This window comes from Pseudophryne corroboree, chromosome 12, assembly GCF_028390025.1.
Source record: "Pseudophryne corroboree isolate aPseCor3 chromosome 12, aPseCor3.hap2, whole genome shotgun sequence".
In the NCBI taxonomy this organism is placed as follows: domain Eukaryota; kingdom Metazoa; phylum Chordata; class Amphibia; order Anura; family Myobatrachidae; genus Pseudophryne; species Pseudophryne corroboree.
Window position 1 is genome coordinate 72,410,884 of NC_086455.1, and position 23,934 is coordinate 72,434,817.

The 23,934-nt window shown below is 46.1% G+C and overlaps 1 protein-coding gene across 5 annotated transcripts in view; it reads right to left on the reverse strand.

Annotated features, from left to right (window-relative positions):
- The window catches only part of SPTBN5 (spectrin beta, non-erythrocytic 5), a 704,607-nt gene that overhangs the window by 426,906 nt on the left and 253,767 nt on the right, over positions 1-23,934 (reverse strand). For all 5 annotated transcript variants that reach the window (XM_063947637.1, XM_063947638.1, XM_063947639.1 and 2 more), the window contains 2 exons: positions 13,842-14,068; positions 5,625-5,811 (listed from right to left, as the gene is read on the reverse strand). In XM_063947637.1, the coding sequence (XP_063803707.1) occupies positions 5,625-5,811; positions 13,842-14,068 (414 nt within the window). The remainder of the gene's footprint in view (positions 1-5,624; positions 5,812-13,841; positions 14,069-23,934) is intronic.

Consider the following 23,934-nt stretch of genomic DNA (forward strand, 5'->3'; position numbering starts at 1 on the left):
CACAATCAGCCCCATAATCAGACATTTATAGCAAAATGACATGAAACCCCAGGTTATTACCAGGATGAGACATTCTTTAGTCTATGCATCATCTATGGGTTGACCTAAAGCTATAACCTCTAGTAACAACAGCAGCTCTGTGATATATAATAACATTACAACACTAGTAACCAGTGTATATGGAATTGAAGTGAAGCAGAACTGGAACGGTCTACATTGAGGCTGCAGTGCTAAATATAAGAATCCTCTGTTAAACAGGAAATATTTCCATGTGCCCGTGTATAAGATCACTGTATAACACAGACATTCATAGCCATCCCTTTGGTGTCGATTTAACAATATGTGGAAAATCTACAAATGCGTTCATGTGATTTGCCAATGTAAATGGGGCAGTTATAATTATAAGCATGGCTCCATTTACTGTGGCAGAAACCAGCATAGCAAACAGTCGCCTTGCCAGCCAGAATTTAACATTTTAATGGGGCTTGGAGTCTGCCTAAAAAAATGGACTCTTGTCAAATACTAGGGGGGAAATTCAAATGTTTGAAAAGTCGGTTGGGTGTCTGTTTTTTCCTATTAGATAGGAAAAAAACAGACACCCAACTGACTTTTCAAACAATTGAATATACCCCTAGGAATTTTTTTCAGTTGTTTCTATTTGCCCACACAGTTAATGGCAGCTGACGTCTCCTGGCTGTGATATGATTCTGCTAATTCTGCTAGGTAATTACAATTGACTACAACCACCAACATATTTTGCTGCACTATATCTGTATATGCAAATCTAATTCTGCTAGGTAACTAGAATTGAAACATTATTGCATAGTATGTGATTCTGAAGTACTTTTTTTCTTGTTGTTTAGTTTTGAATGATATAGACCCAGTTTAATGTTTGTGGAATGCCTAGTTGTTTTTGTAAGGTAATTTACTGCTTGGCATTTGAGGGGGTGGGGTGTGGCTACAGATTTCAATTATTGGTTTCACTTGTAGTAGTCCTCTACTTAAGTTCAATGGTGTAGGCTGTGCATTTACTATCTAAGCGTGCATTTTTATCAAAGCGTCATAAAATTGACACATAACAGCAGCGTTCCATCAGCGTTCAATCGAAGTGAAAAAGAAGGAAAACAGAAGCACACCAATCTAACAAAACAAAGAAAACTGAAGAACTAATAACAAATGTGAGTCACTTCTCAGATCACTCACCTCCTGATTGTTGCATCTGAATAAATAGCACAGAACTACCTTACTTGGACAATTCAAAAACCATCCATTTCACCTACAAATGCTTGTATCTGTATTATTGTAATTTTGTTTTTTAAGCACAGCTGCACCAATGCAATTTTACCTGCAAACACTTAAAAAATCTAACATAATTACCATCGCTTCTTAAACCTCTCACAATCCTTTCATTTCTTACACTCCAAATACATTTCTGCAACCACTTTATCTACGCTTTTGACTAATTTCATACTAAATCTACACCCATTGAGACTACACTGCTTTTCTCACCTGCATTTCTGCAATTCTTCTGCTCGGATTCCCTTACAGTCTCCTCTCCTTCTTCCACTTTCCCTCAACCTATTTACCTACTTTTCACTATGTCAAGACTTTCTTATACTCCCCACATCACTCAGTGTCTACCTAATAATGTATCTTTATCCTTCCCCCCCCCTAGTCTCCTACACTTCCTCCTCTGTCTCCCTTCCATCCCTCTGTTTCCTTCCCCCTCCTTTCCTGTTCCTTTTCATTTCCAACTCCTTACACCTACTAGCCATTACTGAAACTTGGATTACGCCCTCTGACACTACTTCTCGTTCTGCTCTCTCTGCTGGGGGCCACACACACACACACACACACACACACACACACACACACACACACACACCCCGACCTGGGGGTCGCCATGGGGGTGGTTTTGGGGTCCTTTTACCTTCTAGTTACTCCTACCAACTCATACCACCAGAACCATCCCTTACATTCTCTACATTTGAGGTCCATACTATACGCCTCTTCCAACCAGTCCATCTTAGAGTAGTTGTCATCTACCGCCCCCCTGGCACTGCTTCCAAATTCATCGACAACTTTTCTTCCTGGCTTCCTCACTTCCTCTCTTCTGACATTCCCTCCATTATCCTAGGCGATTTCAACATCCCTATTGACATCCCCACACAATCCCCTGCTTCTAAACCCCTTAAACTCACCTCTTCACTTGGTCTCTCCCAGTGGACCTCCTCACCCTCCCATGTGAATGGGAGCTCACTGGATCTGGTCTTCACTCACCGCTGTGATATTTCTGATTTTTCCAACTCCCCATTTCCCCTCTCTGACCACCACCTGCTCTCCTTTAACCTATCTCTCTCGACTTCCCCATCTCTACCTCCTAAGGCTACCATCACTAAGCGTAACATTGAAGCTATTGACACCACATTCCTTTCCTCCCTGTTTGGCTCGCTTCTCTCTCCTATTCTCTCTGTCTCATGCCCTGAACAAGCCACTTCCACATACAATGCATCCCTTACTTCTGCTCTTGACTCTGTTGCTCCATCAACCACTATTCACCCTTGCAAATTAACACCTTAACCCAGGCACACCAAATGCACCAGATATCTGCAAAAAAGCTCACGTACTGCTGAGCGACACTGGAGGAAATCACGCTCTAAGGCAGACTTCCTCCATTTCAAACTTATGCTCTCATCCTTCAGTGCTGCCTTTCTCTTGCTAAACAGTCATACTTCAAGAACCTCATCTCCTCTCAGTCTTCCAACCCCCGGCGCCTCTTTGCCACTCTTAACTCACTCCTTTGCCCACCTCCACCTCCTCTCCCTTCCTCACTCTCTGCTCTTGGCTTTGCCACTTACTTCACATCCAAAATTGACTCCATACGTCAGGACATCACATCACACCAGACCATCAGTAACCAGCCTTCTCCCATCCTTTACCAACCCTCCCCATCCCTCGCACCAACTCTGACATCTTTCTCCCATGCATATGTAGAGGAAGTCATGGCCCTCATTCGTTCCTGTCCCCTCACCACCACCCCACTTGACCCTATCCCCTCCCGCCTCCTCTGCTACCTCTCTCCTTCTGCTTGTTCCCATCTTTCCCACCTTCTCAATCTCTCCCTCTCATCAGGCACTGTCCCCTCTGCCTTCAAGCATGCACTCATCTCTCCTATTCTTAAAAAACCTACCCTTGATCTAAACACTCTCTCCAACTACCGACCGATCTCTCTCCTCCCTTTTGCCTCCAAACTCCTTGAGCGTATTGTCTACAACCGCCTTACTTCCTTTCTTTCCTCACACTCACTGCTTGACCCATTCCAGTCTGGCTTCTGTCCTCTCCACTCCACTGAAACTGCCCTTACAAAAGTATGCAATGACCTCCATGCTGCTAAATCTAAGGGACACTACTCTCTACTTATTCTACTGGATCTCTCTGCTGCTTTTGACACTGTGGACCATCCTCTCCTACTGCAAATCCTTCACTCCATTGGTCTGCGTGACACTGCCCTCTCTTGGCTGTCTTCCTACCTTTCTGACCATTCATTCTCTGTCTCCTCTCATGACTCCACCTCCCCCTCACTTCCACTAACTATAGGGGTACCTCAAGGTTCTGTCCTTGGTCCTCTTCTCTTCTCTCTCTATACGTCCTCACTAGGTAAGCTCATTAGTTCTTTTGGTTTCCAATATCATCTCTATGCTGATGACACTCAAATCTATCTTTCCTCTCCAGACCTCTCCCCTGCTCTCCTCACTCGTATCTCCAACTGTCTCTCTGCTACCTCTTCCTGGATGTCCCAGCGCTTTCTTAAACTTAACATGTCTAAGACCGAGCTGATCATCTTCCCTCCCTCCCGCATAACCTCACCTCCTACAATCTCATTATCTATTGATGGCACTACTATCTCCTCTAGCCCCCAAGTGCGCTGTCTTGGAGTAATCCTTGACTCCTCCCTCTCCTTCAAACCACACATTCAGCACCTCTCACAAACCTGCCATTTTCATCAAAAAAATATTTCCAGGATCAGACCCTTTCTGACCCAGGATGCTACTAAGACTCTTATCCACTCACTGGTCATCTCCAGACTGGACTACTGTAATCTCCTCCTGACTGGCATTCCTGACAAATACCTCTCCCCACTCCAATCTATCCTCAATGCTGCTGCCCGGCTCATTTTCCTCACCAAACGCACTACGTCCACCTCTCCTCTCTTACGAGACCTTCACTGACTCCCCTTCCCTTTCAGAATCCATTTCAAGCTTCTCACACTTGCTTACAAAGCCCTCACCCACTCCTCTCCCATCTACATCTCTGACCTTATCTCCCCTTACACTCCCACCCGTCCTCTTTGCTCTGCTAATGCACGCCGACTCTCCTGCCTACGGATTACTTCCTCCCACTCCTACCTCCAAGATTTTTCACGTGCTGCACCACTTCTCTGGAATTCCCTACCTCTCCCTCTCAGACTCTCCACCTCTCTACAAAACTTCAAACGGGCTCTCAAGACCCACTTCTTCACCAAACCCAGCCAAATCTTATCCTAAACCTCTGTTCCACGAACTCTGTGTACCCCATCTGTCTCACCCCTGTCTGTCTACCCCTCCCCTTTAGAATGTAAGCTCTCATGAGCAGGGCCCTCTTCCCTCATGTGCTTATCCTTTTCTTACTTTAATAAAATTCAACTGCACCAAATACAGCAGTCTTCTGCCACCTGATACTTATTCCAGTGTCATCTGCTGATGTAGCTAGATTTATTTACCCTGTCCTATATTGTCGTCAACTGTAAGTTGCTGGTTTCCTGCTTGATTATTTATGTACTCTGTAATTGGGCACTGTGGAACCCTTGTGCCGCCATATAAATAAAGGATAATAAATAATGATGTAGGACTTCCCAAACTCAGTCCTCAAGGCATCTAACAGTCCAGGTTTTAAGAGTATCCATGCTTGTGCACAGATGGTATAATCAAACTAAATGAGCTACTAATAAAGTCACCTGTGCATAAGCATACCTCCCTACTGTCATGATTTTCACAGGACAGCCCAGTTGGGGACTGTCCCACTCACAGCCACAGTGTCCCGTGGTGGGGGAGGGAGATGGGAGGCCCCCTGTAGAGCAACAGTGAATAGATGCTGTGCGCATGCACAAAGCATCTATTCACGGGAGACAGAGGGGCTAGGGACAAGCCAGCAGCTCACAGAGAGCTGGACATGCCCACTCAGTGATGAAAATGTGAGGCGTGGCTTGTGATCGCAGCATTGCCTCAGAAACACACACATTTTGCAGAGGACACGCCCCCTTTCTGGGCGTGCACGGCTTAGCTGAGCACAGGAGTCCCGAATCTCTGATCCTCAAAGTTGGAAAGTACACTTAAGCATGGATATCCTTAAAACCTGTCTGTTAGAGAGCCTTATGGAACAAGTTTGGAAACCACTGGTACAATGGATCATCCTAGAAATGGAATCCTCTTCATTCACTCAATCAAAATGTTTAAACTTCACAGTGTGTATTTATTACCAGCATTTTAAATGATGTCTTGTAAGCAGGTGTGTCTGCTTATTAATCCATGAATACAGACAAGAATGATTATTCCCAGCTTATACTGAAGAACATGGTGATACTGTACCTTATGTTTCTGAAGCAAGTTTTGTGCTGCATCCAAGGACTTGCCAAAATGAGTGGAGCTGGCAACAGGCATCTTTTCAGCAATCCATGTCATTTCAAGATGAAAATAATGGTAAAACTCATACTGATCCACTTTAGCTTGTAGGAATTCTCCTCTTTTGGACAAAGGCTCCTGCAGGGACTGAAATCTGTAAAGGATTGTAAAACACCACTTGTATAATTGACAGAGAAAATAAGAATTTACTTACCGATAATTCTATTTCTCGGAGTCCGTAGTGGATGCTGGGGTTCCTGAAAGGACCATGGGGAATAGCGGCTCCGCAGGAGACAGGGCACAAAAGTAAAGCTTTCCGATCAGGTGGTGTGCACTGGCTCCTCCCCCTATGACCCTCCTCCAAGCCAGTTAGGTACTGTGCCCGGACGAGCGTACACAATAAGGGAGGAATTTTGAATCCCGGGTAAGACTCATACCAGCCACACCAATCACACCGTACAACTTGTGATCTAAACCCAGTTAACAGTATGATAACAGCGGAGCCTCTGAAAAGATGGCTCACAACAATAATAACCCGATTTTTGTAACTATGTACAAGTATTGCAGATAATCCGCACTTGGGATGGGCGCCCAGCATCCACTACGGACTCCGAGAAATAGAATTATCGGTAAGTAAATTCTTATTTTCTCTATCGTCCTAGTGGATGCTGGGGTTCCTGAAAGGACCATGGGGATTATACCAAAGCTCCCAAACGGGCGGGAGAGTGCGGATGACTCTGCAGCACCGAATGAGAGAACTCCAGGTCCTCCTTAGCCAGGGTATCAAATTTGTAGAATTTAGCAAACGTGTTTGCCCCTGACCAAGTAGCTGCTCGGCAAAGTTGTAAAGCCGAGACCCCTCGGGCAGCCGCCCAAGATGAGCCCACCTTCCTTGTGGAATGTGCATTTACATATTTTGGCTGTGGCAGGCCTGCCACAGAATGTGCAAGCTGAATTGTATTACACATCCAACTAGCAATAGTCTGCTTAGATGCAAGAGCACCCAGTTTGTTGGGTGCATACAGGATAACAGCAAGTCAGTTTTCCTGACTCCAGCCGTCCTGGAACATATTTTCAGGGCCCTGACAACATCTAGCAACTTGGAGTCCTCCAAGTCCCTAGTAGGTGCAAGGCACCACAATAAGCTGGTTCAGGTGAAACACTGACACCACCTTAGGGAGAGAACTGGGGACGAGTCCGCAGCTCTGCCCTGTCCGAATGGACAAACAGATATGGGCTTTTTTGAGAAAAAACCACCAATTTGACACTCGCCTGGTCCAGGCCAGGGCCAAGAGCATGGTCACTTTTCATGTGAGATGCTTCAAATCCACAGATTTGACTGGTTTTAAACCAATGTGATTTGAGGAATCCCAGAACTACGTTGAGATCCCACAGTGCCACTGGAGGCACAAAAGGGGGTTGTATATGCAATACTCCCTTGACAAACTTCTGGACTTCAGGAACTGAAGCCAATTCTTTCTGGAAGAAAATCGACAGGGCCGAAATTTTAACCTTAATGGACCCCAATTTGAGGCCCATAGACACTCCTGTTTGCAGGAAATGCAGGAAACGACCGAGTTGAAATTTCTTTGTGGGGCCTTCCTGGCCTCACACCACGCAACATATTTTCGCCACATGTGGTGATAATGTTGTGCGGTCACCTCCTTTCTGGCTTTGACCAGGGTAGGAATGACCTCTTCCGGAATGCCTTTTTCCCTTAGGATCCGGCTTTCCTCCGCCATGCCGACAAACGCAGCTGCTGTAAGTCTTGGAACAGACATGGTACTTGCTGAAGCAAGTCCCTTCTTAGCGGCAGAGGCCATAAGACCTCTGTAAGCATCTCTTGAAGTTCCGGGTACCAAGTCCTTCTTGGCCAATCCGGAGCCATGAGTATAGTTCTTACTCCTCTACGTCTTATAATTCTCAGCACCTTAGGTATGAGAAGCAGAGGAGGGAACACATACACCGACTGGTACACCCACGGTGTTACCAGAACGTCCACAGCTATTGCCTGAGGGTCTCTTGACCTGGCGCAATACCTGTCCCGTTTTTTGTTCAGACGGGACGCCATCATGTCCACCTTTGGTATTTCCCAACGGTTTACAATCATGTGGAAAAAAACTTCCCGATGAAGTTTCCACTCTCCCGGGTGGAGGTCGTGCCTGCTGAGGAAGTCTGCTTCCCAGTTTCCATTCCCGGGATGAAACACTGCTGACAGTGCTATCACATGAATTTCCGCCCAGCGAAAAGTCCTTGCAGTTTTTGCCATTGCCCTCCTGCTTCTTGTGTCGCCCTGTCTGTTTACGTGGGCGACTGCCGTGATGTTTTTCCCACTGGATCAATACCGGCTGACCTTGAAGCAGAGGTCTTGCTAAGCTTAGAGCATTATAAATTTACCCTTAGCTCCAGTATATTTATGTGGAGAAAAGTCTCCAGACTTGATCACACTCCCTGGAAATTTTTTCCTTGTGTGACTGCTCCCCAGCCTCTCGGGCTGGGCTCCGTGGTCACCAGCATCCCATCCTGAATGCCGAATCTGCGGCCCTCTAGAAGATGAGCACTCTATAACCACCACAGGAGAGACACCCTTGTCCTTGGATATAGGGTTATCCGCTGATGCATCTGAAGATGCGATCCGGACCATTTGTCCAGCAGATCCCACTGAAAAGTTCTTGCGTGAAATCTGCCGAATGGAATTGCTTCGTAGGAAGCCACCATTTTTACCAGGACCCTTGTGCAATGATGCACTGTTTTTAGGAGGTTCCTGACTAGCTCGGATAACTCCCTGGCTTTCTCTTCCGGGAGAAACACCTTTTTCTGGACTGTGTCCAGAATCATCCCTAGGCACAGCAGACGTGTCGTCGGGATCAGCTGCGATTTTGGAATATTTAGAATCCACCCGTGCTGTTGTAGCAGTATCCTAGATAGTGCTACTCCGACCTCCAACTGTTCCCTGGACTATGCCCTTATCAGGAGATCGTCCAAGTAAGGGATAATTAAGACGCCTTTTCTTCGAAGAAGAATCATCATTTCGGCCATTACCTTGGTAAAGACCCGGGGTGCCGTGGACAATCCAAACGGCAGCGTCTGAAACTGATAGTGACAGTTCTGCACCACGAACCTGAGGTACCCTTAGTGAGAAGGGCAAATTTGGGACATAGAGGTAAGGATCCCTGATGTCCCGGGACACTATATAGTCCCCTTCTTCCTGGTTCGTTATCACTGCTCTGAGCGACTCCATCTTGATTTGAACCTTTGTAAGTGTTCAAAAAAAATTTTTTAGAATAAGTCTCACCTAGCCTTCTGGCTTCAGTACCACAATATAGTGTGGAATAATACCCCTTTTCTTGTAGTAGGAGGGGTAATTTAATTATCACCTGCTGGGAATACAGCTTGTGAATTTTTTCCCATACTGCCTCCTTGTCGGAGGGAGACCTTGGTAAAGCAGACTTCAGGAGCCTGCGAAGGGGAAACTTCTCGACATTCCAATCTGTACCCCTGGGATACTACTTGTAGGATCCAGGGGTCCTGTACGGTCTCAGCGCCATGCTGAGAACTTGTCAGAAGCGGTGGAACGCTTCTGTTCCTGGGAATGGGCTGCCTGCTGCAGTCTTCTTCCCTTTCCTCTATCCCTGGGCAGATATGATCTTATAGGGACGAAAGGACTGAGGCTGAAAAGACGGTGTCTTTTTCTGCAGAAATGTGACTTAGGGTAAAAACGGTGGATTTTCCAGCAGTTGCCGTGGCCACCAGGTCCGATGGACCGACCCCAAATAACTCCTCTTCCTTTATACGGCAATACACCTTTGTGCCGTTTGGAATCTGCATCACCTGACCACTGTCGTGTCCATAACATCTTCTGGCAATTATGGACATCGCATTTACTCTTGATGCCAGAGTGCAAATATCCCTCTGTGCATCTCGCATATATAGAAATGCATCCTTTAAATGCTCTATAGTCAATAAAATACTGTCCCTATCAATATTTTTAGTCAGGGAATCCGACCAAGCCACCCCAGCTCTGCACATCCAGGCTGAGGCGATCGCTGGTCGCAGTATAACACCAGTATGTGTGTATATACTTTTTATGATATTTTCCAACCTCCTGTCAGCTGGACCTTGAGGACGGCCCTATCTATAGACGGTACCGCCACTTGTTTTGATAAGCGTGTGAGCGCCTTATCCACCCTAAGGGGTGTTTCCCAACGCGCCCTAACTTCTGGCGGGAAAGGGTATACCGCCCATAATTTTCTATCGGGGGGAACCCACGCATCATCACACACTTTATTTAATTTATCTGATTCAGGAAAAACTATGGTAGTTTTTTCACATCCCACATAATACCCTCTTTTGTGGTACTTGTAGTATCAGAAATATGTAACACCTCCTTCATTGCCTTTAACGTGTGGCCCTAATAAGGAATACGTTTGTTTATTCACCGTCGACACTGGATTCAGTGTCCCTGTCTGTGTCTGTGTCGACCGACTAAAGTAAACGGGCGTTTTAAAACCCCTGACGGTGTTTTTGAGACGTCTGGACCGGTACTAATTGTTTGTCGGCCGTCTCATGTCGTCAACCGACCTTGCAGCGTGTTGACATTATCACGTAATTCCCTAAATAAGCCATCCATTCCGGTGTCGACTCCCTAGAGAGTGACATCACCATTACAGGCAATTGCTCCGCCTCCTCACCAACATCGTCCTCCTACATGTCGACACACACGTACCGACACACAGCACACACACAGGGAATGCTCTGATAGAGGACAGGACCCACTAGCCCTTTGGAGAGACAGAGGGAGAGTTTGCCAGCACACACCAAAAACGCTATAATTATATAGGGACAACCTTATATAAGTGTTTTCCCTTATAGCATCTTTTTTATATATTTCTAACGCCAAATTAGTGCCCCCCCTCTCTGTTTTAACCCTGTTTCTGTAGTGCAGTGCAGGGGAGAGCCTGGGAGCCTTCCCTCCAGCCTTTCTGTGAGGGAAAATGGCGCTGTGTGCTGAGGAGATAGGCCCCGCCCCTTTTTCGGCGGCCTCGTCTCCCGCTCTTAACGGATTCTGGCAGGGGTTAAATATCTCCATATAGCCTCCGGAGGCTATATGTGAGGTATTTTTAGCCAAAATAGGTATTCATTTGCCTCCCAGGGCGCCCCCCTCCCAGCGCCCTGCACCCTCAGTGACTGCCGTGTGAAGTGTGCTGAGAGGAAAATGGCGCACAGCTGCAGTGCTGTGCGCTACCTTTAGAAGACTGAGGAGTCTTCTGCCGCCGATTCTGGACCTCTTCTTACTTCAGCATCTGCAAGGGGGCCGGCGGCAAGGCTCCGGTGACCATCCAGGCTGTACCTGTGATCGTCCCTCTGGAGCTGATGTCCAGTAGCCAAGAAGCCAATCCATCCTGCACGCAGGTGAGTTCACTTCTTCTCCCCTAAGTCCCTCGTTGCAGTGATCCTGTTGCCAGCAGGACTCACTGTAAAATAAAAAACCTAAGCTAAACTTTTCTAAGCAGCTCTTTAGGAGAGCCACCTAGATTGCACCCTTCTCGGCCGGGCACAAAAATCTAACTGGCTTGGAGGAGGGTCATAGGGGGAGGAGCCAGTGCACACCACCTGATCGGAAAGCTTTACTTTTGTGCCCTGTCTCCTGCGGAGCCGCTATTCCCCATGGTCCTTTCAGGAACCCCAGCATCCACTAGGACGATAGAGAAACTGGGGCTATTTACTAAGGAAGTATAAATGTAGCAATGTGCAGTAAACCACTACAAGGTAACAGTAGCTGATCAATTGTGAGCAAGTAAAGTGCCCTACACACTGCGCGATCCGCCGCCGAGCTGCCAGACGGCGGATACGGCTGACGGGCGACACGGAGGGGGGCAGTGACGGGGATAGTGAAGTTTCTTCACTCCCCCCGTCACCCGGCTCCATAGCAGTGCAGGCAAATATGAACAAGATCGTCCATATTGGCCTGCATGCACAAGCGACGGGGCACCAGCCGCGCATCGTTCATCACTGAAAGATATGAATGGTATCTCGTTCATTAATGAACAAGATCGTTCATATCTTTCACTAATATCGCCCAGTGTGTAGGGCCTATTAGACGATGAAAATCATAAATTTGATTGGTTGCTATTGCTTTTGTGACATCTTAGTGCATAACTACCACAACAGATTATTTTTCATTTTTTATAATTTTTTGATTAGATTTAAAAAGGACAGCTATACAAGCAAAATGGACCTTTATAAACATACATTTTATAAACATATACTCAATTACTTTGAAATAGAAATAACTATTCCGTTCTACTTACCTTCAAAAATACGATATTTATCAAATTATTTAAATAGTGCTGCTAAATTCTAGCAGACAATAATTGACATTCTGAAAACAGGCAATTGCTATTTAATTTACTCTGTATAGAGGTGGAGGGGGGGGGATTCCCCACTCCCCTCTCCCCTCTCCCCTCTCCCCTCTCCCCTCTCATCAGATTTTACCTGTATACAAGAGATCTTCTACCATGCTTTTGAAGATGACAAGACCTTGCCTGATAACATTCATCAAAATCCCACCACTCTTGCGGGTTCTATACCATGGTGAATCATGACTTTGTGCCACTGTGGTAGATCTACCGTTATTAGATATTCAATAGGTCAACACCATATGTTCAACAATGTCAAAAGGTCGACAGGATCACAAGGTTCACAGTTAAAAGGTAGACAGTACAAAAGGTCGACAGGGTCAAAATATCAACATAAAAATGATTGACACAAAAGTGTTGACACATGGGGGGGGGGGGGGGGGGGGGGGGGGCTGTTCTTTCCTGTCTATTAGATAGGAAAAAAACTGACACCCGAGTTTTTAAACATTTGAATTCCCCCCATGGTGTTTCATGTTTTTTGGCTGCCATTTTATGTTTCATCACCTGTAACACCAATTAGTGGTAACGAAGACCCTCGCGGGCTCACTTCGCTCTCCACGCTTAGGGCATAGGGCCTTGCTGTACTTGGCACAGGTTACTATTTCCAATCGCAGGGCCGGCTCTACTATTTGGCGGGGACGCCAGTGAATTCATCTAGCAAAAAACTGAAGGATATCTCTGTATGCAGCCTCCTCCTTTTACACTGTGCTGGCTGCTGCTGAGAGACTAATCAGGTGCAGTCACTGCTATCAGCCTGTCCCAACATAGGGGTAAAATTAGTAAGATGTGTGTTCTAGTTAAGATGGGATGATGCCCATAGCAACCAAACAGATTCCAGGTATTATCTTCTAGATGGTGCTAGATAAATGAGAAGTAGAATCTGATTGGTTGCTATGGGCAAAATCCCAGCTTAAATTGAACTCCCATTTTAGTAAATTTACCCCATAGTGTCTCAGCGCTTCCTCTGTACCGACATGTGTAACATCAAGTCATGTGAAGGCACAAAGGAGACGAATGTAGGTAAGGCTCTCGAGGGGCACCCCCATGGCCGCTCCTCATAGCCCTGATGCACCTCATCCGGACCCCTGGATCCCAGCTCTCCAGCAGCAAGCAGCACCTGACTACATGTCTGCACTCGGCAGTGTCGCTGGGTAATTTTGTGACTTTGTTTACAATATACTTTTTCACTTCAAATGTCCTTGACTGTATATGTATAATGAGGCAATTCACCGTAGTCCACATAGTGGTTACCTGCATCTCCCCTCCGAGAGGTGGTGGTGGTGGGGATAGCAGGTTAGGAGGCTCTAGGCTGAAGTTTTGCCTAGGGTGCAGAGAAACCTTGCAACGGCCCTGCCCAATCGTAGTCCACATGAATAGCAAACCAAGCAAAAGTTAATAAATGTGAAAAAACCCTAAAAAAGTGTGTCAACCATGTGTGTGTCAACCTTTGTTATGTCAATATTTTGTACCTGTTGACCCTCTACTTGTCGACCCTGTTGACCTAATGCCTCTCGACCACATGGTGTTGATCTATTAACTGTCTCTCTAGACAGTGTCTAGCCATAGTCCGGATACCCTGGAATATTAGTAACAGAAGGACTTGCCATGTTGAGACCTAAATACTAAATAAGAGGATGGAACAACAGTAAGGGGAAAAGGTCAACATTTGACCTCAACTCCATTTTTGTTGTAGGCTTATAATAAAGGCAATTTGGCTCTAATCTTGTTGTACCTTAGCAATGAGCTGTACCATAAAGTCAGTTACCTCCGCAGATACTTCATAGTTTCATCCATGATCCCTTGTGAGTTGAAATGGTTGGTGGCCATTGTCTGAGCACGAGAGACAATTGAGTTCATTTTCTCAGCTAACTCTCTGCTCTCGTTTTCCAGCTGACGGTGCTCTTTGAGCAGGTCTCGACTTGTTCTCAGGTCATGTCCAGACTCTGGGGCTTGAACAACCTTCTCTATCTTCTCAATCTTCACTTTGGCATCCTGGATTAAGACATATTTTCTTTTTTATTTATGTGGTGCCCAAGGATTACAAATACATATATATTTATATAATGGTAGATGCTCAAGCAGCTTAATGATATCATTCAGGTGCTCGAAAGGGAGGAGTATTTCTAAGCAAGAAAAAAAGAGACATTGTTTCCCCCAGCACCCTGAATGATAACAGTAACCAGATATAAATCCCACATAATATCAGAGAGCTTGGTTACACATATTTGCGCAAATGTGAGACTAAGCCCCAAAGCCGCTTCAAGGCATCTCTGTATATTTGGGGTCCCTAGCGCTATATCTAGGTGCAGAGTGTGGCACCCCAAAACACCAGCATAAGCCAGAAAGCCCAGGGCAGCATACCAGTGAAAAAAACTATAGTGTTAATAAATTAGTATTTAGGAAGCCAAAGCTATAGGGAAGTAAGGAGCCATTATCATGTGGCTCCTTGCTGGTTAATCCTAGACCCAGATTGGGGTATTGGAGGTGTGAGGTGTGGTGCCTCTGGCCTGGCTGAGCTGGATGTCTTTTGTGTGGCATACCTTTACATTCTATTAACACTTTTCACTTATTAATTTTTTCACACTATTTCTCTATTTTAATTACATTTCATTTTTGTATCACCCTCTCTATAGCTTCGGCTTCCTAAATATTAATTTATTAACACTATAGTTTTTTCACTGGTATGCTGCCCTGGGCTTTTTGGCTTATGCTGGTGTTTTGGGGTGCCACACACTGCACCTAGATATAGCGCTAGGGACCCCAAATATACAGAGATGCCTTGAAGCGGCTTTGGGGCTTAGTCACACATTTGCGCAAATATGTGTAACCAAGATCTCTGAATTCAAATACATACATACTGTAAGTACAAGGTGAACAATATGGATTGTTACACACAGGTTCACAAACAAACGTATATACATAATTATACAACGCAAATTCCATAATTGCATAGAGGAATCAGAAAGCTGATTGACTGAAGCTGATTGGTTGGTACTTTATCTCTCTCCACTTTATCTCTCTCCAAGGGGTCTATTTACTAAGCCTTGGATGGGGATAAAGCAAATGGAGATAAAGTACTAGCCAATCATCTCCTACTGTAACTGCCATGTTACAGTCTGTGTTAGAAAAATGACAGTTGGGAGCTGGGTGCTTGGTACCTTATCTCCATACAAGGCTTAGTAATTAGAGCCCAAGTTTTGATACATCTCCCCCCTAAGGGGATTATCGGTAACCACACAAAGGCAGATAGCTATGGACAGTTAGGAGGAAGGGTGTTATGTTTCATTGAAAAGGTGAATAGTAAGGGTACATTTAAAGGCCGTGAGGTTAGTAGAAACTCTGATGAGGGAAGGTATTTCAGTGGATGAAAGCAATGCGGGAAAAAATCTGAAGGTGGGAGTAGAAAGAGGTGATGAGGGATGAGGAGAGGATTTGACCATTGGAGCAGCAGGAGAGAATGTGTATGGATAGGAGGTTGGAGATATAGGGATTGAAGAGTCACTAAGGGATTTGTAGGTGAGAGAGAGGAATCTGAATTTGATTCTGGATAGGAAACTACAGTAGTGTAGGGAGTAACAGAAATGAGTGCAAATTCTCATCATTTGTTTCCAAGCCCTAGAACATGCTATTATTTTTCTATCACCACATATGAATATTTAGCCCTGTTTTCTTTGGAACTCACTGATGACCGATATAAACCATTTATTTTTTTATAGGGTATCCCATTAATAAATAACATTCACCCAAACCTGGCTGCCAAGATCAGGGCAAGTAAGTTCTGGTGTCAAGTAAAGTTCGCCATCTATAAAACCTCAAGTTGCTGAACTGGATAGCAGTTGGATATTGATCTGTGGTCTCCTTGATTTCATGTTTAAAAAAGATTTAGTGGCTGAACCTCAATGCCTTCATCAGGATATAACATGTTCAATCTGTTTTCTATTAGCGTGGCTCTCTGTATAATTCTAACTGTAAAGGGCGTGTTTAATAAAATATATGAAAAAAATGTAACTTAGAGCAGCTAATAGAACAATGGCGCAAGGTAAACTAACAAAGGCAAATGCTATTTTATCTTAACAATAAAAAGGAATCAAGATATTTTTTATTTTATTTATATATATATATATATATATATATATATTCGGTCTTTAACAACAATGGGGGTAATTCCAAGTTGATCGCAGCAGGAATTCTGTTAGCAACTGGGCAAAACCATGTGCACTGCAGGTGTGGCAGATATAACATTTGCAGAGAGAGTTAGATTTGGGTGGGTTATTTTATTTCTGTGCAGGGTAATACTGGCTGCTTTATTTTTACATTGCAAATTAGATTGCAGATTGAACTCACCACACCCAAATCTAACTCTCTCTGCACATGTTATATCTGCCTCCCCTGCAGTGCACATGGTTTTGCCCAGTTGCTAACAGAATTTCTGCTGCGATCAACTCAGAATTACCCCCAATATTCATATTATTTATATTTTGGACTATCTTCATACTAAAGCATTCTTTTTTTCTATTTAGTACATATGGGCAGGCAAACTAAACCCAGGCTCATGCATCCTTGTGCAGATATTTGTAACAAAAAAAAAAGTCCCCCCAACAAGTTCATTAGATGGATATTATTGACTTTATGTGTTACAAGTGTCGTGCTTGTACGTTTGGCATTTACTGTATATGGTACAGGTAGTAAATGACAACAGCTGACTGCTGCTCTCTGATGCCAATCATCTGCCTTCTGGGGGCAGGGGCTGCATAACAGATCTCAGAAGAAGTGTATGTCTTACTGAGAGCAGTGGCATAACTATGAATTTTGCTCCCTCCTGACAAAAAAGTTTCTTGCGCACACCCCATCCCCCAAGTGGACACGATGTGCACTGTTGAGCCTCCTTTTCAGGGTCCCACTGTCGATAGCCTCCTTGACCGTGCCCTGGTGTTGAGGTTGTGCCTGTAAGTCTGGCCGGGAGCAATGAGTACCACTATTACTACATACAAGTCGTATGTGGCGCGCACTTCCTGTTTGCGGTCACATGGGACTCCCCATGGTGCTTTGCGGCGGTTGTGTCCTTTACCAGCTGTAGGGGGGCTCCAAATCACTGCGGCTGCTGTGAGTAAATGGTCTGTGTGGGAGTGCGAGCTAATGGTGAATGGTCTGTGTATGGGAGTGCGAGCTGATTGTGAATGGTCTGTATATGGGAGTGCATTCTGAGCATCAGTCAGCAACGGCGCCCCCAAGCCACCGCGTGATCTGCAGAGGCTATTGCTACGCCACTGACTGAGAATGCATGGAATGCAGTTATATATTTTCATTTGGCCTTAAAAATACTATTTTTTTTTTATAATTCTTTATTTTGCATGGTCAGACAAAGTAGAAACACAGTATAAACAGGAGGACTAGACGGGCAACCTGTTAGGGTCTCCTGCTCTGTGCTGCCACGTCGTCATGGCAACCGGGAGACAAGTGCTAGCGGAGTAACCTGAGCGTAGCTGATACTCCGGTTCGGGTCTTTTGCTGTGCAGTGGTTACAGGCTCTGTGCACGGCAGGGGATCCGGTGCTGGTTTTTGTGCTCACAGTCTGTGAGGTCTGAGTGGGGCGTGGACAGCACCTGCTATATAAACCCTCTTCTCAGGTTAGGCAGATGCTGCTGAATCTTTGTTGGTTAGTCAGTTCCTGAAAGCTAGCTAGTACTGTGTAAACTTTGTATTTGTTTGTTGCTTACTGCAAATAGGCCTTGGGATTTGGTATTACACTCTGCCAATCCAGACCTAGCAGTAAGACTGGAGTCAGTCGTTTAACCTGCTGGGGTTCTTTTGCTACTCTGTGAACCTAGCAAGTTTGCGGCTGTATTCTCAGACTTGCCTGCCAAAATCCTTTCTCACTGTGCAAGGTGTTCAGGTGTCAGTTTAGTGGCAGTAAGCTGAACCAGTGCACTGCAAGTGAGGACTAGGATTGTGGAGACTCTCCTTGTGTCTATTATTCCATCTCTGACCAAGGAGTTTACTGCCACACCCGTTGGTAACCCTTTAGGGTTTTGCTGTTGCCCTTAGCAACAGCATTTCGGGTTCTCTACGTATTAAATCACTACATCTCGCTTCTTTCCATCTGAGCATTCCTAATACTAGGGAGACACCCAGTTTCTTAGCCTTTGGGCTTCTCTGTTCACTTTGTGTTTATTTTGTTACCCTATCACCTTCTGTGTATGTAATGTCATATTCCCCAGTCTGTCTGTGAGTTCATTTGTTTTGCATCTCTCACCGTTCAGACACCAGTACATTCCTGCTGGCACTGGTGTGCATAACATATTCAGCAGCCCAATACTCCTGTTGAAATTTTGTGGGAATATGGAGCATACCCCTCAAAATACTTTGCAACAGGTGGTCGATCAGGTGCAGGTCCTGACTCGACAATTTAATGATTTGTCCATTAAAATGCACACCTCACAGGCTGCTGGCGGAGCTCCCGCAGCAGCAGTACCTTCAGGGGTTAAGGAGCCGAAAGTAAATCTCCCAGATCGTTTATCTGGAGATCTTTCGCAGTTCTTTTGTTTCAAGGAGAGCTGCAAGCTATATTTCCAGCTTAGGCCTCAGTCTTCTGGGTCGGAGATTCAGCGGGTGGGCATAGTGATTTCCTTGCTACAAGGAGACCCACAGGTCTGGGCATATGGGTTGCAGCCTGACTGTCCGTCGCTTAAAAGTGTTGATGCTTTTTTTACGGCACTGGGCATGTTGTATGATGACCCTGACAAGACGGCCTCAGCCGAGGCTCAGATTTCGATCCTTAAGCAAGGGCGAAGGCCAGTTGAGGTTTATTGTACGGAGTTTCGGAGGTTGGCCCATGATACCCAGTGGAATGACCCAGCCCTGAGACACCAGTACCGAAGAGGTCTTTCTAACCAGATAAAAGACCAACTGGTACAATATCCCTTGCCTGATAGCTTGGATCAGCTCATGCAGTTATCCATTCGGGTGGATAGACGGCTGAGAGAGCGCAGGCTTGAAAGGGAGACCGAGGTTTCCTTCTTTCCCAAGGGAACCTCAGACTCTGAGGAATTTTCCGAGGAGCCTATGCAGATTGGGGCTACCCGCCTCTCCTCGCGTGAGAAGACGCGGAGGAGACAGCAGGGGTTATGTTTGTACTGTGGGAATAAAGGTCATGTGGTAGTATCATGCCCAGAAAAGCCGGAAAACTTCAGGGCCTGAGGGTGATGGGAAATATCCTGTCAGGCCAGAAGTCAGAATTTCCCAAGAAGACTTTTATCATTCCGGTGACCTTGAAGATCCTCGGTCAAACTGTCAAGACTGAGGCCTTTGTGGACAGTGGGGCCGACGGGGTTTTTATGGACCGCCAATTCGCCCTGAAACACTCTGTTCCCTTAGTAACCTTGGCATCGGAAATTGAGATTTGTGGGTTAAACGGGGAACCATTATCCCAGGGTAAAATTACCTCTTGCACTAGCCAGATTTCTTTGTTTATTGGAGCCACACACTCTGAAAAATTGTCCTTTTATGTGACTGTCTGTACTTTTGCCCCATTGGTGTTGGGGTTACCCTGGTTAAGGGCCCACAATCCTCAATTTGACTGGGTCTCTGGGGAGATTCTTAGTTGGGGCACGGATTGTTTTAGGAGTTGCTTGAGCCTTCCAGTCAGGCTTTCGCAGCTAAGTTTGCCAGGATTGCCAGGATGTTATGCAGATTTTGCGGACGTGTTCTCCAAAAGAGTTGCAGAGGTACTACCTCCCCATCGCCCCTATGACTGTGCTATTGATTTGTTGCCGAATGCTAAGCTTCCCAAGAGCAGGTTGTACTCCCTGTCACGTCCTGAGACTCAGGCTATGGCAGAGTACATTCAGGAGAACTTGGCTAAGGGATTTATCAGACCTTCACAGTCTCCAGTTGGGTCGGGGTTCTTCTTCGTGGGTAAAAAGGACGGTTCGTTGCGACCCTGCATCGACTTCAGGGAGTTGAACCGTATCACGATTAAAAACTCATACCCACTGCCTCTCATTTCGGTCTTGTTTGACCAGCTTCGTACTGCCACCATTTTTTCTAAGATTGACCTACGTGGTGCGTACAATCTAATCCGAATAAGAGAGGGGGATGAATGGAAGACTGCCTTTAATACCCACTCAGGGCATTATGAATATTTGGTGATGCCTTTTGGGCTCTGTAATGCCCCGGCAGTCTTCCAGGACTTCATGAACGATGTGCTCAGGGAATATTTGGATAGATTCTTAGTTGTATACTTAGATGACATCCTAATCTTCTCCCATTCCCTGGAGGAACATCGGAAGCATGTACGCTTAGTCCTCCAGAAACTCAGAGACCACCGGCTTGGGGCGAAGCTGGAGAAGTGCGAATTTGAAGTTCAGCAAATCGCATTTCTAGGATATATTATCTCCCCAGAAGGTTTCCAAATGGAGGGTTCCAAGGTACAGGCAGTCCTGGATTGGGTGCAGCCCACTAGTTTGAAGGCGCTTCAGCGTTTTCTGGGCTTTGCGAATTTTTATAGACGATTTATCGCTGGATTTTCATCTATAGTGGCTCCCTTGGTGGCACTCACTAAGAAAGGGGCGGATGTTGCTCACTGGTCTTGTGAGGCCAAAGCGGCTTTTGCCCGTCTCAAAAGGGCATTTGTCTCGGCCAAGGTGCTGCGACACCCAGATCCAGAGCGTCCTTTTGTGGTGGAGGTGGATGCCTCTGAGATGGGTATTGGGGCAGTGCTCTCTCAGATGGGGGGTGTCTGATAATCGCCTTCATCCCTGTGCTTACTTTTCCCGAAAATTTTCGCCTGCCGAGATGAATTATGACGTGGGTAACCGGGAATTGTTGGCTATTAAGGATGCACTCGAGGAGTGGAGACACTGGCTTGAGGGGGCTAAGTTTGTGGTCTCAATTCTCACCGACCATAAGAATTTGGCATATTTAGAGTCAGCGAAGCGCCTCAATGCCAGGCAGGCACGATGGGCTTTGTTTTTTGCTCGCTTTAATTTTTTGATAACATATCGCCCTGGGTCAAAAAACATCAAGGCTGATGCGCTCTCGCTGAGTTTTGCTCCAATCCAGGAGACCACCGAGGAGCCATTGCCCATTGTGTCCCCATCATGTATTAAAGTGGGCATTACCCAGGACCTCTTGTCATTAGTCCTTAGAGCACAGGAGCAGGCTCCTCCAGACCTTCCGGTAGGTCTTTTGTTTGTGCCTCCTAGGTTAAGACAGCAAGTGTTCCTGGAATTCCATGCCAAGAAGTCGGCAGGTCACCCGGGTATTGCCAGAACTCGGGAGTTGCTATCTAGGGCGGTGTGGTGGCCCTCGGTGGCTAGGGATGTGGATCAGTGGGTTCGGGCATGTGACATCTGTGCCCGAAATAAGACTCCTAGAGGGGTTCCTGTTGGCCCATTACATCCACTCTCTATCCCATCTAAGCCATGGACCCACATTTCAATGGATTTTGTGGTGGACTTGCCCAAATCCTCGGGGATGACAGCCATCTGGGTTGTCGTTGACAGGTTTTCGAAGATGGCGCACTTCGTTCCATTGGTTGGGCTGCCATCGGCCAGATGCCTGTCTGAATTATTTATGCTGCATGTTGTGCGCCTCCACGGGTTGCCACTTGATGTGGTCTCTGACCGCGGATCCCAGTTTGTGGCCAAATTCTGGAGGGCATTTTGTTCCGATCTCCAGATTTCTGTCAGCTTGTCGTCAGGCTACCATCCGCAGTCTAATGGGCAGACTGAAAGGGTGAACCAGTCCTTGGAGCAGTTCCCCAGGTGTTATGTCTCCTAGTGTCAGACTGACTGGGTGGCTCATCTGTCCATGGCGGAGTTTGCCTATAACAACGCGGCTCACTCTGCTACAGGGATCTCTCCCTTCCTTTGTGTGTATGGGCATCATCCTAAGGCCAATTCTTTTGACCCCCTGGACTCCACTCCTGGTGGTTCCTCTGTGGTTTCGGTCCTTAGAGGTATTTGGAGGAAAGTGAAGAAAGCCCTTGTGTCTGTGTCATTAGTGACCAAAAGGGTTTTTGATAAGCGGAAAAGACCCTGCAGCTTCAAATTAGGAGCCTTCGTCTGGTTGTCTACCAAGAATTTGAAGTTGAGACAGCCATCTCATAAGTTAGGCCCCCGGTTCATCGGTCCTTATAAGATCACTAGGGTTATCAATCCGGTGGCATTTCAGTTAGATCTACCCCGTTCTTTGGGTATCAATAAAACATTTCATTGTTCCCTTTTAAAACGGGCGATTAGTAATCCTTCTTCCAGTGGAAGACCTTCCCCTCTTCTGATACGTGGCCAGAGGGAGTTTGTTGTTGAAAGGATTCTTGACTCCAAGATGGTTCGGGGTCGGCTGTCATTTTTGGTGCAATGGAAGGGGTATGGCCCGGAGGAGCGGTCGTGGGTGCGCAGTTGTGATCTTCATGCCCCCAGACTGTTACGCTTTTTCTTCTCGCAGTTCCCCGATAAACCCGGTGGTAGGGGTTCTTTGACCCCTCGTCAGAGGGGGGGTACTGTTAGGGTCTCCTGCTCTGTGCTGCCACGTCGTCATGGCAACCGGGAGACAAGTGCTAGCGGAGTAACCTGAGCGTAGCTGATACTCCGGTTCGGGTCTTTTGCTGTGCAGTGGTTACAGGCTCTGTGCACGGCAGGGGATCCGGTGCTGGTTTTTGTGCTCACAGTCTGTGAGGTCTGAGTGGGGCGTGGACAGCACCTGCTATATAAACCCTCTTCTCAGGTTAGGCAGATGCTGCTGAATCTTTGTTGGTTAGTCAGTTCCTGAAAGCTAGCTAGTACTGTGTAAACTTTGTATTTGTTTGTTGCTTACTGCAAATAGGCCTTGGGATTTGGTATTACACTCTGCCAATCCAGACCTAGCAGTAAGACTGGAGTCAGTCGTTTAACCTGCTGGGGTTCTTTTGCTACTCTGTGAACCTAGCAAGTTTGCGGCTGTATTCTCAGACTTGCCTGCCAAAATCCTTTCTCACTGTGCAAGGTGTTCAGGTGTCAGTTTAGTGGCAGTAAGCTGAACCAGTGCACTGCAAGTGAGGACTAGGATTGTGGAGACTCTCCTTGTGTCTATTATTCCATCTCTGACCAAGGAGTTTACTGCCACACCCGTTGGTAACCCTTTAGGGTTTTGCTGTTGCCCTTAGCAACAGCATTTCGGGTTCTCTACGTATTAAATCACTACATCTCGCTTCTTTCCATCTGAGCATTCCTAATACTAGGGAGACACCCAGTTTCTTAGCCTTTGGGCTTCTCTGTTCACTTTGTGTTTATTTTGTTACCCTATCACCTTCTGTGTATGTAATGTCATATTCCCCAGTCTGTCTGTGAGTTCATTTGTTTTGCATCTCTCACCGTTCAGACACCAGTACATTCCTGCTGGCACTGGTGTGCATAACACAACCAAAGCCCAATAATGACCATATTATTTTAAGGAAAAACATAAACAAAGAAAACAACATCGATTAAGTATCAAATAGGTAATGAGGGGGGAAGGGGGATGAGGAGGAATAGGGGGAAAGAAGGGAGGAGGGGAGGGAAGGAAACCACGATACAGTCTTACAGTAACAAATATATAGCAAACTTTCAAATGAAGAATAGAGGGAAGGAGAAGAAAGATAGAAAATAAAAAGAGCAGAGAACAGTATGGGAAGCAAAAGCTAGAGGAAGGGGGGGGCAAGTCGTCGTCCACGGGTCCGCAGAAGAAAGTAACAACTTGAGGGGGGGGGGGGGGGGGGGTCTATGCCATGCAAGGAGTCCAAACCTGGTCAAAAGCATATACTCGGTCATGGAGGTAATATGTGATTTTCTCCATTGCTGCAATATGCCAGATTTTGGATCTGAGTGCAGAGAGAGGAGGGG